Consider the following 15,394-nt stretch of genomic DNA (forward strand, 5'->3'; position numbering starts at 1 on the left):
GGAAGGCTTTAATGGCCAAAGTCATCGCTGGTGCCAGAAGATCAGACAGCACAAGGCCTTCATTACTGATTGTCACTGAGTTATCAAGATATTTGTGCGGATGCGAGTTGTGTACCCCCAGGTTCCAACTCCACGGTGAGCCACCAGACCAAGAGGACGGTCAGACAACCATTCCCCTGCCCTCTCTTTCCAAGCCCCCTGAGCAGGGCATGTAGCAGACGAAAGCAGAGGGAGGCATCTCAGCTGTGTAGCAAACTGTCCCCTTCCTCCCCTTGCTCCTTCCCACCACCAACTCCTTGGCACTTATGAAGGCTCCCGGGAGGTTTTTACTCGAGCGAAGCCCAGAGCATCTGAACACGGGATGGAGGTAATTAATGAAGGACCTGGCTTGTTGAGATGAGACTGCCATGCTCCCTGTGCGGGTGGTGAGCAGCACAGGCACGTGCTGCCCACAAGCCACAGCAGCGGAGAGAGCAGCAGCAGCTTTCTCGCCTCTTCTAATTAACTTATTTCCTGGACCAGCCTTCTCTAGCGCTCTTAGTGGGGAAAACATCACAGAACCAGCAGGGACACAACGACATCTGCACTGATACAACGCCCAGCCATGGAGCAGTGCAATGGCACCTCCACCTTTTTGCCCTGATATCCCTCTTTAGAAAACCTCTTTAAACACCCCCTTTGATGGTCCCACCGAATATAGGTCTGAGGTGTGTGCTGCCTGGTGGGGAAGTGGGGACCAAGCCCAGGAAATACTGCGGCCCCTTTCAAAAAATGAATATTATAGAGAAAGGAAATATAAAATAATACAATGATGAATGGTGTTTTCTCTCAGAAAGAGATGCTCTCACATCAGTGCATAAGTAGTCTCTGAGGTTGGTGTAGGTCCTCATATTACAGGGGTTTGTGTTTGTTTTTTTAAAAAAATAAATTTTAGAACAAGCACAGAAAGACCTCCTTCAATACAAATAAATTGTGTTAATAAGGCAGTAAGTGCTGAGAACACCAGGCAAAAGCTCTGCCTGTCAAACTGTCCCTGGTGGCTATTTCTGGCTTACAAGGCACTTGAAGTATCCTGGCAGCCCACGGTGGGAAATGTAGTCCAGATACAGCAGGATGGTCACTCATCTAATCATAATCTCCCAAGGTTCACAAGGACTTTACAGTCACTCCTACCAGCAATCCAAGCTACCCAGCCTCTCACAGGAGCAATTCACAAACTGCAGAAAAAAAAAAAATAATTCAAACCCAGACCCCTCAAAACCTTGTTCTATAAATAAAGCCATTGTCACACAGTTTTTATATTTCATTATCTTCTGTGTTGCTTCCCATTACGCTGGTAGCAGCCGGAAATGTCACAGTGTAGAGAAAGTGCTGTGCTGCAGCAGGATGGCGAACGGCGGGGGAGAGGCTACCCTGGGTGCCTGTACCACACCCAACACCTGGACACGGCTCTGCACAGCTGACAGCCGTCCTACAGCATCACGGTGCCCAGACAGCCCACACCACCGCCTTGGTGGTGCACAACCACACAACCACCGGGTTCAAATCAGAGGGTAGCTCATGCACCAGGCTACGGTGTAGCAGACAGCAAATGGATGCAGAAATATCAGTATCCCCTAAGGGCCCGCAGGAGAAGCTAACGCTGCAACCTGCTCCCAAGGTGTTTCCCAAACAGGAATAAATTGGCCATTTCAGATTTAAAAATGATACCAACTCTCTAGAGGAGGCGGTGTGCCCGTTTGGATCAGGGCTTGGGTATGTCCTTTGATCACCATAAATAAATCAGCCAGACTGCCCTCCGAAATAAAGAAAAAAAAAAAGAAAATATTCTATTTGTGTCACTGATGGGAACAGGAAGCAAGCTGGCGATGGCACACATGGGAAGAGCCTCCGTTCAGCAGGAGGCTCCGCATGCCTCGACCAGCAGCCTGGACAGCAGTGGACTCCTACAATGGGTTGATCACTCGAGTTAAAAATCGCAACCGGTGGGCTGGGTTTCCAGCAATCACACCTGGGTGACACATGCTTCTCCAAGTGGTCTGAACCTGCAGCGTGAGAGAGCATGTGTTCCTCTGAATGTAGGTCTTTATTTCGGGTTTCAAAGGGGCCAAGCCACGACCGTACCGCGGGGCGCAGCTCCAGCCCCTCCACGCCGGGAAGCAAAGACTATGGCCAGGGCTGCCAAAGCGGACGAAAAAGGGCTATTTTCAGCCCGAGGATCCGGCCGGGCCGGGCCGGCCTCGCCGCATGCTGTGTGCCTCTCCCCCGGCGGGGCGAGCTGACGTGGGGGTCCCCCCCTGCGCCCCCAGCTCATCCCGGCCACTGGCTAAAGGACACCGGGCTGAGACGATGCCGGGGAGCCCCTGAGGGAGGGGCGCTGCGGGGCACCCCCGCCGCACCCCGGTAATCTCCGTCCCTCCGGGGCGCCCGGAGCCTCCGCAAACTTCCCCGGCCTGGGGCACCCGCAGGCGGCCGGGCCCGGCGCGGCCCGCGGCTCCTCGGCCGGGCTCGGGGAGCGGAGCCGCTGCTCCCCCGCCGGCACCATCCCCTCTCCCGGCCCGCGGGCGCTGCCGTTACGGCCCCCTCCGCCGGGGCAGCGGCTCCGTGCCCCCGCGGGGTGCGGGCTGGAGAGCGCGGGATGCCGCTCCCCCCCGGCGGCACTTTGCCTGCTCCAACTTCGGGGGGAGCCCGGGCGCCCCAAGGCCGAGCCGAGGCAGGGGGCGGCCGACCGTACCACACCCCCCCTCCATCCCACCTCGCGGGGCTGGGGCTGGAGGGGGGGGCTCATCCCGCTGCTCTCCCATCCCGCCGCCTTGCTCCGCGGCTGGAGCCGTGCCGGGGCGCAGCCCGGTGCTCGCTCCCCTCCGGCCTCGCCTCTCCTCCGCTCCTGCAGACGCGCCGCTCCCGCTCCCCCCGCGCCCTCCCCGCCGCTTCTCCCGGGCCGAGCGCCCGGCTCCCGCCGTACCCCGCCAGCCCAGCCCGGCCCGGCCCCCCCGGGTCCGGCCCCTCTCCCCCGCGGCGGGACCTGGCCGCTCCCGCCGACTCCGCGGGGAGAGAAGAGGGAAAACAAAAAAAAAAAAAAAAAAAGAAAAAAAGTTGCAGCGAGGGAAGTTCCCGGTGCGGTACGAAGTTGGGGACGTGGCCGCCTCGCCCTGCCCTGCCGCCCCCCGGGGAGCGGGGGAGCCCCGGCGGGGGAGGGGACGGGGACGCCGACGGGGACGCACGTACCTTCAGCTATCGCCCTCTTCATCTTAGGGGTCGGGGAAGGCACGTCTGGAGGCGCAAAGTCGAGCGGCCGCGGTACAATCCTTGCGAAAGCGGGGCAGATCCTCGTACAAAACTTCAGCCCGAGCGCGCAGCGGCGGCGCACGGGGAGGGGGCTCTCCCTGTGCCGGCGCCCTCGCTCATCGGGGGAATGAGCAGCCCCCGAGCTGGAGTCAGCATCCAGGCGAGGCTCCCCCTCCCTGCCTGCCTGCCTGCCTGCCTGCCTCCTCCCTCCGTCCTTCCTTCCTCCCTCCCGCCCGCCGCACGCACGGGGCCGGGGCTGCGGCGGATCCCGCGGCGGCAGAGCCGGCGGCGGCGGCGGGGAGCGCGGAGCCTGCTGCACTGTATCCCGGGAGCGAGCGAGCGGGGCGCAGGGATGGAGAGGCGATGAATGTTTTATGGGATCATGTGGTTTGACGTGAGAGGAATCAGCCTAGATCGGATTTACTGGCTGGAGGAGTGAGAGGGAGGACGGGGGAGACGGGCACGGGATGGAGGGAGGGAGGGGCCGCTCCGGGGGCAGACGGAGCGCGCAGGGGCCGCTCCGACGGCGGCGGCTCCGCGGCGGAGCCCCCGCGGTGCGCGGCCGCGGCCCGGGCAGGGCTGCGAGGGGCCGGGCGGCTGCGGGCGGCTCATTCCTGGAGGAGAGGTGCCACCTAAAGGAAGCCGCGGAGAGGGACGCCCCGGCCCGCTCCCCGCCGCCTCCCGCCGCAGCCGCGCCCGCACGGCCCGGCCCGGGGTCCCCGGGGGTGCCGGCCCCGGGCAGTCCCGCCGGGAGGCAGCGGAGCGCTGGGGGGCTCGGCGGACGGTCTTTCCCCCGCTGCGGTCCCCTGGAGCCGGGCTGCGCTCTGGGGAGGCGGCGGGAGAGCCCTGCAGGCGCAGCATCACCCCTCCCCGCGGCGCTGGCCAGGCCAGGCCGTGCTGCTGCTGCGGGTGCGGAGCTGCTGCCTCCCCCGGAGGGTAAAGACAGGCCCTTGGGGAGAGTCCGAAAAGGAGAGCTCTTCCTCCCCTCCGGCGTGTCTGAGCCCTCTCGCCACATCCCTGCTCTTTTGGGATCACTCTCCTGTGTACAGGAAGGACAACAGCTTACCTCAGTTTACCCAAAAAGCAGGAGGTTTACACTGGCGCTAGATGAGGCAGGGTGCAGCTGGCTTTCCCATCCTCCTCAGCCCTCCTGCAGGCTTCCCTCCTTCCCTGTCCTGGAGCGGACAAGTGCCTGCTGCATAGGCGGCTCCCATCTGCAGTTGTCCTGGGAAGCAGAAAGACGAATTTTTATTAAGTGAACTCATTTGCTCGGTGGGGAAAGGAGGAGGGAAGGATGGTGCCAGAGAAAAGCAGAATATCTTGAACATGAAGACATGGGGGCTCTGTCCCTGCTAGTGACAGGTTTCAAAGCACGACCAGATACGTGAATGTGTATCTATCGATGTGCACAGAGGTATATGTATGCTGTTGAATATTCATTCCTCTCTTACAGCTTGTCACCCTAATATTGTCCATCTCTAAAGCAGCTCGCGCTCAGGGCTCGTGCCATAACCACGTCTCCTGAAGGCCTACCCAGTTTGCATCTTTCTGTGTAGGCATTGTTCCAAGATGAGCCAGGAAACTGTTTCTCCTGTGTACAGTAATCCATCTCATCTCACCCAAAGATCTGTGCGGTACTTCATGCTGACACCACAATCATCTATGGGGAAAAAAAAAAAAAAAAAAAAAGTACAACCAAAGGAAGAACTAACTGGACATTTGAGCCAGATGGAGGTAGTTTACCAAGCGTGGCTTTAATTATGCAGCCAGCCTCAGCTGTCCAAAGGTGCTGGGGAGGTATGGCTTCCAGATGTCTTCTAGATATCTTTTGCTGACATTTTATCTGCAACCAAAGTGTTAAGAGCAAAGCAGGGGAAAGGTTGCCATCAGGATATATGGGCAGGTCAATAGAAGCAGCGCATGCTGGGATGCAGGGCTTCCAGGACCAGAGCAGGAGGACTGTGACTGGCAAAGCTCTGGAATGGGCCCCAAGTTGGGATCTGGGAGTCAGAGCAGGACCTACCTCACCTGCAGATCTTTCAGGACCTTCAGCACCACCATCAGAATAAAGATGAATCTGGCTTTTCCCAGGACAGGGCAAAGCCTGCCAAATGCAGCCACGTTCTCATATGCAGTAGTACTCCTCTTTCAAGGCCTGCATTTTGGGAACTTGCTGAGAAGCAGCTGGAAGCAGGATGTGCTTTGAGGAATGCCCATGCACCAGTGCTGGTGCCAGGACTAGGTGTGTGGAGAGTCTGGGGGCAGCTGCCTCCAGAGCTTGGCTCAGAGGCGTGGCACCAGGAGCCAGGCTGGGGAAGAAGCATAAAGGAGGAGTTATGAGGGCTGTGGGGTACAGTCTTCTTCTCAGCTAAGCTCTTTGGGTTCAGATCACAAAGAGGAGCGCAAATAAGCCTGCCCAATTATGCATCACCTTGTTACCTTGCCTTGCAAACCTTGCAGAGCAGACAGTGTGCCTACATCAGACTCCTCAGCCACCAACCGTTCCAGTTCCCACTTCTCCTGCTAGTTTTCACTTGCAGTTTTCTAGCTTTTGAAATCCCACCTAAAAATGATCCAGGAGAACTGTAGCCACCCAGACACCCTCTAAAATGGTCCTAATGTCTTGAGCCTCTCTCCTCCATTCCCCTGGAGATGGGAGATGACACCTGGGGAGGGCAGGGGGCTGCCTGGCCCTCTGAGCACTCTCTTTCTGCCCCTCCAGAGTGCAAGGGTGCAGGGATGTTTCCTAGTTCTCTTCCTTCCTACACCTCTAGCCTGCATACCTGAATTGCATCCCAGCTTAGGCATACACTTACCTTCCCTACTCCTTTTGCCTTGCATGCGCTGTTCCCTCTACTTGCTGTGCATAAGGGCGATCTCCAGCTGTATCCCTGCCCCTTCTGTATCCATGCCCACACCCTAACCAGTGTGTGCTGCACCCCTGCCCTACCTGCACATACTACAGCTGGGCATCGTACGGCCCCTTTCTTCTCTGTGAGTCCTACTACACACAGCCCAAGGCAGCACTTAATGAACATGCTGCTGAGGGAGCACTGTGCCCACGAGGCCAAAGGCTGGGACCCTCAGATGGGACTGTGGCCTTCAACACAGCTGTGTCCTTTGGGTGCTTGGGCCAGTCTGTGGCAGGTCTGCTCTGAAGGAACAGAAGGGATGTCTGGGGGTGTCAGGGATAATAGAAAAGTGAGGTCTGAGGAAGAGACAAGGAGAAATCTATGCAATCTGCTGGCAGCGTGCCTTGTTGTTGATTTGTGGACATCTTCTGGGGAGGGAGCATGATCCTACCCTGCCCTGCTATTTCTGCAGTGACAGTCCAGGTACCACAGGTTAGGAATATGCTGCTCCTTGCTTTTAAACACACCTTCAAGCACTCATGTTTCAATAGTGCCCTCTGACTTTGCCATCCCAAGTGGTCCATCAGGAGAGAGAGGTCACCTACGTGCAGAGCATCAAGATCGCTGCAGATAAAAGGACCCTGGAGCTGGAATTGTCTGGGAGAGGGCTGGAAGGTGAACACGAGCAATGAAGGAGTTAACTGAAGCTATAGTCACAAGGCCGAAAATTACATGTTCTACCAGGAAGGCAGCTGGCTGCATGTGGCTGTTTGGCTGACATTTCTGAAAGGTTAATCTTGAAATGGAGAAAGCACATCTGTAGAGGGCTGCAGCTGACTTTTCTTGCAGATTCCTGAACCGCTTTGGGCTGGTTTGAGACTCAACAGTTTGTTACACACAGGTCACGATGAAGTAACATGGTGGCTGTGACCTTGGTATGCAAAGTGCAGTATGATGCCAACTTGCTTTCCGAGCTCATGTTACAAGGTACAGGAGCCTGACTCTCCCTCCGTGCCTGCATGTTGGACATTTGCGCTCTCCATTTCCCAAGATGTCTAAGCGTTGCCTAGCAAGGACTGCGTAAAGGAGAAGGAGTCTCCCAAGCAGGAGATCTCCTAGGGGAACTAAGGTGGCTTGCAGTTACAGCACGAGTAATTCTGTGCAGCTCGTTTGCAGCTTGGCAAGGAGCCAGCATTCACCGAGATCAAGAGACACCTTGCTTTGACTGGATAATTACATGTTCGTCTTTACCTAATGCTTAATCACACTTAGATCAATTCTCTTCCTTTGGATTGCGAGTCTTGTTTGCAAAGTGTCAGCCGTTCACTTGCTCTCTTTAACCTCTGTTTGTGAGCAGAGCGGCTCTAACATGTGTTTAGGGCACATTCCTGGGTCTAAGGGTGCTGAGGAGAAGGTGGAAGAAAGGTGCATGTGAAGAAATAGAGAGGGCACGTAAAATGGGAAGCCATTGCCCTTTGCCATGCTCACACCCACCTCTTTTTTTGAATAGGACCTAATGGAGTTGATTCCTGAATCCCAATATTAAATAAAGTGTGGCTTTTACCCTTGCGCTGATCCAGTAATGGCTTTTTACATTTCTTCCCCACTGCCTTGTGGCTGCACCTGTCCTGTGTCTGATGTGGATGTGAGCACCTGAAAACATCTCTTGGAGGAACAAGGAAGCAGAAAAAGGGCAATAAAAGGCCAGTTTGTCTGGTGTTGTGCCTAGGTGTGTCTGCCTGTGCTTGCAGGAGACAGGAACAGCCATGAGCACATGGTGCATAACGCAGCATGGGCAATCAGCAGGTCAGGGAATATTACCTTCTCCACTAGATAAGGATCCCCTTGAACCCCTGGACAAGTCATCCTTGTGGACATCCAGGAAGACCTTGTCTTGAAGTAGTTTTCATCTGCTCTGAGGACAGGCATAGGCAGACAGCAGATCAGACTCTCAAATACCAATTTGAAAGGGCTCCCCGGACCCACCAACACTGGGACTATTGACATAGTTTATGTATTATATCATCTACCTGATGTCTTATATGAAGGGCACATAGATCATGGCTCTCTCCTGGACATTTTCTGCAGCTGAAACACATACCCCGCAGACTGCCAAACATGGAGGCACAGGGAGGCTCTACATCATTAAGGCTCCTTGGCCAGATTTGCACACATGAGGATGAACTGTGCTGACACGCTTTATCCAGATGCTCAGTGTAGTTACCGCTCCACTTCTGAGATTTGAACTGATGCACACCAGTGGGCAGATAAGGTGTGTGCTGACAGAGTGACTCTTCCAGCAGACTAGACTACCAAGAATGGAATATTGGATCATCCCACCTGCACAACAAATATATATATATATATGTATGAGCACATATACATATGTATAGAGCCATACATATATATAAACAGTCCCAGGTTACACATTAGGTCTGATTTGTTTCCTGCAGTAGGATACCCCACTGAGCAATGTGTCCTGGGTACCAGAATGCCTCCGATGGCTGTATGAGCAAACAGCACACTGCAGGGAGAGCCCAGTAACCAGAAGACTGAAGCATGGCTGGCCACTCCTAGACTCCTTTGCAGTGAGAGATGTCACGCCAGAGACATGCTGATTGAGTCCTGGGCCCTGGCGTGAGCTTTGCCTGGCTTGAACCATCCACCCCCTATAGCGGGCACAACACTCCATCTCTGTCAACTGTCTCAGCTCATTACCATATTGCGTCAGTTCAGGAAAAGGCACTGCATATCTGTGTTGTTCTTATGTGCTGTTTTGCTCCTATTGCCATGAAAAACTGCGCCAGAGCCTTGCAGAGCCTGGATGGGGAAGTCAGAGTGAGAAAAGCTTCCCCTCTTTCAGTGCATCCACCCCCTGCACAGCCAGTGATTCCCCACGGATGCTACCTCTCCCAGGAAGGTGAATTATGAGCCTCATAGCTTCTACTTCGTGATTTCTCTCAGATTTCAGGCCTCTTCTGTCTGAGCAATAGGGTCGGCTTGGACGAGTTATTCCTGCAAATCATCTCAGCACTCGCTTCAGCCTGACACATTAATCCCCTCTCGTCATGCAGTAAAAGGTTCCCACCTGGTCCTGGCGGTGCTGCTGAGATTGGGATGCGCCAAGAATCCTTCAGAGCATCATAGGGCCATGCAGGAGGGGCCACAGATTTATTCAGGCATCTCTTGCAGAAAGCTGCTTTGTTTCAAGCCTTAGGGGAACTTAGCTGGATGAGAGCTCGCACGTTGCATGGAGCTGCCCTGAGCTCGCTCTGCACTGACTGTGAAGCAACGAGGAACAGGCAAAAATGCTAAGTGGACTTTGAAGAAGGAACACAAATCCCTAAGAGGTTTATTCAGTGACTTCCTGGCCAGATTCTTGATTCAGAGTAGGGTCCTACATGGTGGATTGGGGTACTTGTAGGCTCTGCTGAGAATGTCTCCACATCCTGAGTGTCTGGCCTTATCAGAGGCTCGAGTAGGTTGGTCCCCTGGATTTCTGGGCAGAATGGGTTTTTTTCCTTCCAAATGATGGACTGGATAGGATTCATGACTGCATGGACCGTATGAGGGTGGAGGATTCTCATCAGCGTGTGCAGAGAGTGCCAAGGGGAGTGGGTAGAAGGGGAGCAAAAGTCCAAACATGGACCAAGGGTAAAACCTTCTCCTCCATGGAGCTGAACCAGGGGACACCTGTGCACTCCATATGCGTTGCCCGCAGAGTGAATGAGGGCTGGGTTGAACTGGCATGGCTGTGCATCTCGCAGGCCCACCCAGTGACCTGGTCCAGAGGAGCCCAACAGAGTCATGGCCTCTCCCTTTCTGCACTGCTGCTCTCCAGCAGCTCTCATCCACAGCCGTGTGAATGCCAAACCTCCAGAAGAATAAAGCATCCAAAACAAGCAGGTATTTGGAGTGGAAATCCCTCCCTGTGCCCCTTCAAGTAAGACTTGGTGACCAGATCCTGCATATACTCCGTGGCTATCCCTAGACCACCAGGACACAGTCAGTGCCCAAGGAGTGAGAAGACTCCTGAGAGAAGCAGTTGAAGAATGGCCGCTCCATCACAACCACACCAGTATGATTCAGTTGGGGTCACCTTCCAGGTCCTGTAACTGCTCACAGTTCTGCCTTTCAGGAGCTCTGCAGTTCCCAGGTACCGCATACTGGTGGCGTGGGCTGTAGCTCATGTGATCCTTAAAAGGGTCAGCTTTTTGTTTTCCTCCAAGCCAACAGTGTCTCCACTGTGATGGTGCCAATCCTGGATGGACGTTGCTGCATATTGGTTCTCTGCCTTGAGTTACTGAGAGATGGTTTCTCCTAATTGGTTTGGGTTTTGTTTGTTTGTTTGTTTGTTTGTTTTCCAGTTTAAGATGAGAAAGGGTTACTCATTTATGTTTTAAGGCTGACTCCTACTCTCTTAATGTTGATGGATGTCCTGGCAGGGGCAGTTGTAGGGACATGCAGAAGGGCTACTGGAGAGCGCTGGCAGAAAATGAACATCTAATTCGTGACTAGGAGCATCTGCCCTTACAGCCTGATTCTGAACGTCACATATATCTCATGGAGGAATGAGAGCATGGCAGTACCACATGACCAATCAAAACAGCTCTGATTTCAGATCTGCAGTACTCCCAACAGAGTTAGCAAATGAGTTGCAGACCAGGAACTATCTGCAAATAGTTTCCAATAATGAATTGAGGTGCGAAAGCTGCAATCTGCTCCTAGACAATCTGTAAACAGAGGGAAGGAAAATTCACCAAAATAAATTATTCATTTCAGATTACTCTCCTAGCTCATGTCTTAACTTGAAACCCTCCAGAGCCTGCAGAGATTTCCAGGGACGCTCCTATACCTTAAGCAGTGCTGTGTTGGGGGCAGGCACAATGACAGTGAGGCAGATAAGGGTGTCCTATCACCACTTGGCCAACACTCCCAACTGATGTGGATTTATTACCAAATATGAACCAGCTGCATGGGTTGTCCAAAGACAGTGAAGGTAAGGCTATTTCAGGCCAAAAATTGGATTCTTCCCCTCTCTCTGCTGCCATCATCAGAGAGAGATGGAGGAAAGGGAACCACCCTGGAGCAGGAACCCGAACAGAGGTGGGATGCGGAATGGGAGGGAACAGAGAGCACACAGCTAAGGGATAGAGGAGCAGCGCAGGCTGGAGGCAAGGGAGACCTGCCAGCTGGACCAAAACATGTGGGACATACAGATGTGCCCTGTCATGACATGGCATTCCTGAATAAGGGCATGTGAGCTGGATGCTGGAGCCCACCTGTGTGATGAACCAGGAACTGCGCCCAGCCATCCTTTGGAAATCTTCTTAGGAGACGAAGTTGGCCCTCAAGAAAAATGAGTTCCCTAAGAGTAGCTTGAGGTTTCCTGAGGGCACATCTGACTGGATGAACACTACTGAACTCGGGCAGTCTAGATGATGGGGACTATGAGCAGGCTGTGTCTGAATGATGTGAGGGATTCAGTGTCCCATGCCCATGCACTCTTTCTGATGAGTGTAGGACTTGGCATGGCTTGATGCATGAGAAACTGGCTAAAGAGCAGAAAAACTGTACATGGTAAAGAGAAACATATGGAGCTGGAGGAAGGTGCAAGATAGGAATCTGGGATATGGCAGTGATTATTTGTTCAGTCATCTGCAAAGTTTGCTCCCTCTGAAGTGGCTTGAGCTGTGTATGGGTCCTCCTATGCAGGACCTTCAGCTGGGTCAGATCAGCTTTGTGATTTTGGCTGTTGGTGCCCCATGGATCTCCAGATGCTACAGTCTGGCTCTTTTGTTTTCTAAAAACCGTAGTGCAGTCACAAGTCTTCAAACCTCAACATGTAAATGAGCAGACTGGACTGGAATGTGTTAAGGTGTTTCACAGAAATGTGTGAGGCACTATTGTCTTCTTTTCTTAGAATTAAACAATTAAAATTCTTGTGCATGTTTACCTGAAAGCATAGTGTGGGGGATGTTGAGCTGATATATGGAAGTGCAAAATTCAGAGCAGAATTTTCCATCCCTGATCATGCCAACAATGTATTTCTCACAATATAAGAAGGTTTTAGATTAAATGTGACCCCAGACATCACCTGGAGAGAATCTGTGGCAAGTTGGACTTTCTCACACCTTATTTTCTGTCCTAAAACTTGCTCTATATTCAGTAATACTTGAACGTTGAGCTCAAATCTGGTGGATTTGTTCTTGATCCATTTTGGCAATTATTGTCCCAAACTACCATGATCTCCCCAAATGCCAGTGTTTGGTCTTTTGGAGCTGTCTGTCTTACAGCACAGCTAACACTAATCACCAAGCCACAGGATTACTGTTGCATTATTGCTGCTCTGGACCACAATGATTTTTCAGGGAGATGTGTGATGAAACTATTGAGGCTTTACAAAGACCATGTCAGCTTTAAGAAATAACCCAAAGAAAATGCTGGCAATGTTGCTCAACCAGCTCTTAATGAAGACTTTACAAATGTTGCTGTCAGGGCAATGGCTTTGCTCTGTTGACAAAAGGCAGGTGAACATTTGGGCACCTGATTCACAGGAGTAAAGTAGGAAGTGGTGAGAAGAACCCATGGAAGTGAGCTTTTGGCAAAAAAGACTGCCATGTATAGTGAGAGGGGGGTGGTGGTCTTGGCAGTGGCCTGAGCCTAGAAGACCTCCTGGGTTAGACCACCTCGTGAACCCCACTGATCTGGTGGCCACTCAGTCACCCACCCTTTCATATTTCAGTTAAGAGGATGGAGATATGACTAAAAGCCTGTTCTTACATAGTGTGTCCCCAGGAAAAATGAAGTGCCCACGTAGTTTCCTAAAGAAAGTGGTTTTCAGGAAGAGACAGAAGGCTGGAGGTAAACATAATGCTTCTCTGTGGGAAGACTCAGCGTCCCATGGAAATCAGTTCTTCTCATTGAAAATTTGACTATCTGGAAACCAGCTGCTAGATTTAGAGACCTATCAGCGGCTGTAAGAATTGTGAGCCCGATGTCTCTTGTTCCCATCTCCTATAAAACCAGGACTCCTTGAGGCCGTGCTGACCAGTTCTTGACCAGGTGGAGACACGCAGGGACACGCACACCATGCTAGCCACTCATCAAGGGTAAATGCCACAGTGCATCATAAGAGGTGAGGTCCAACCATGAACGCTGGAGGATGTGGTGAGCAAGAGATACACAAATCTCCAGCAAAACCCTGCCACAACGTTTTTGAACTGAAGGGTCCCCACAGCTGCCTCCATGATATTCCTCCTTGCCCTGACTCCTGGGTGCTGATGTTTGTGCCACCCCTTGGCTAACGATTGTAAAACGGTCAAGTCAAGGATGCTGATTTGGGTTTTTTTCCACCTGGGTTTTGTTCCAGGGATCTCAAAACACCAGAGAGCACCTCACAATTTCCCATGCTGCAGGCAGAGGTTCAGAAGCTCTGGGGAGCTGGTGCAGGTGTTACAGCTGTGCCTTAGTGTGAGCTTGGGGCTTCTCGCTTTTCCTCAGATGTAAGTCGCCCTGCTCTGACATTGCAGGTGCTCTCCTTGGGCTGTGAATAATGGCTCTCTGCTGCTGCCTTGCTGAGGAAAATGTCCCATTAGATCAATACCCCTAAAGCAAGTGGAAGAGTGCTTGCACAAGGGCCGTGTTCAGGTGGCCAGACCAGGCCGTGTTTGAACTAGGGTGCCATATGGTACAGAGACAGTGCTGTCCATTACTTTGCAATGAAATAATATTTTGTTTTACGATTGTTTGCAATTAGCCTCCTGCAGCAGATGAATAATCTGTTCTTGTTGATTCGACAGAGACGTTGTTTGGAAAGGGGACAAATAGCATGTTCCGCCTCACCCAGCAATCACAAGCATTAAAGGAGAAAAATACGGACACACCAATAATTCCCAGTGATGTCTCCAGTAAATTTAGCAATGCTGGCATAAAACAAGCAATAAATGCAACAAACAGTGCTTGGAGGAGCCACAAAACCTGCTGCCACAGGGCAGATCAGCCACTTGCCACTTGAGCATGGCTGGAGAGAGGGGTCAGGGAGGGGAAGGGGGCAGACCCCTGCCCCAGGCTGCTCGGCTCTGAAGTGTGACAGCCAATGGCACCGCAACCCCTGTGGGAGAGATGCTTTCTCGCAGTCAGAAAATATAAGCCATTTTCAGAAGGCGAACAGATTTTGGTTGGGAGGTGAGGGAAGCGGAGGGCCAAGAATAGAAGGGAACAGTGGGCGTAATTCTGACTCCCTGCTGCATTCAAAGTAAAGTACAGGACAAGTTTCAAGGAAACAGCGGGCCAGACCTGGGGGGAGCTGGCAGAGAAAATTGAGCCTGGCAGGGTGTTGGTAATCCGACCATGCTGCCCCAGAGGAAGCAAGAGAGCATCAATGCGGGCACATTGTTTGAGTAACACAAAGGCGAGATACATCTCTGCACTTATCTCAAGCAGGGTACGGAGGTACAAATGATAGTGCCCTTATTAGGGACTATAAAGGAGAGAGGTGAGGCAGGAGATGATGGTCACAGTGGTGAAGTGAATCTTAAGCATAACAGAGCTGAGCATGAAACAGAGAGAAATCACTCAAGTCACCAATAGCTGATCACTATCAAAACACAACATTTTCAGATATGTATTTATATATGTATATATATCTGGCCTTACAAACCCATGCACGCGCGAGCGTGCTGCTCAGCACTGGTACACAGCAAACTGCAGAGCACGGCTTAACGCCATCTGTGCGGTGAGAAGAGGAATTGCATTAGGCCTTCCCGGAGCGGAAGGGACAGCAGGATGAGGGGATGACATTGCTTTCTGCTCCGCTGTTTGCCTCTGTTCCTTCAAACAAACGCAGCATTTTCAGTAGCTTGGCATGGTGCTGCCAGGTGCCTGGCACAGACCGTGTGTGTGTGTTGACCCATGCGATGTTGGATACATCAGGTAAAGCATCAGCCACAGGGCACAAGGCTGAGAGGCAGCTGCAGGTGCCACCAAGAGACCCCTGAGCATCTTCATGCTGCAGGAGTTGTGAGTTTGGCTTCTTTTCTCCATGAGTGGTACCTTGAGGAAAAGGGGCTTTGCCCACAGTCTGGTGGAAATAACCGCTTTTGGCATATTTACAGCTTTGGCTTGGGCACAAGCAGTAGACGGGCTGGAGGCAGAAGGCAGTGTTAAAAATGCGCTGCTGTCCTGGGCATCTCTGGGATGATGGGCACAGCTGAAGGGGCCTTCCCCATGAATTGGTGTGGAGCGGAGGAAGC

General features: G+C 52.7%; 1 protein-coding gene across 1 annotated transcript in view; it reads right to left on the reverse strand.

The window, feature by feature from the left end:
• RTN4R (reticulon 4 receptor) overlaps positions 1 to 3,489 on the reverse strand; it is an 82,956-nt gene extending 79,467 nt beyond the window's left edge. Inside the window, exon 1 of the mRNA XM_074844062.1 lies at positions 3,229 to 3,489. Within this exon, the coding sequence (XP_074700163.1) occupies positions 3,229 to 3,250 (22 nt within the window). The 5' untranslated portion in view covers positions 3,251 to 3,489. The remainder of the gene's footprint in view (positions 1 to 3,228) is intronic.
• Between the last annotated feature and the right edge of the window lie 11,905 nt (positions 3,490 to 15,394).

This window comes from Strix aluco, chromosome 18, assembly GCF_031877795.1.
Source record: "Strix aluco isolate bStrAlu1 chromosome 18, bStrAlu1.hap1, whole genome shotgun sequence".
In the NCBI taxonomy this organism is placed as follows: Eukaryota; Metazoa; Chordata; class Aves; order Strigiformes; family Strigidae; genus Strix; species Strix aluco.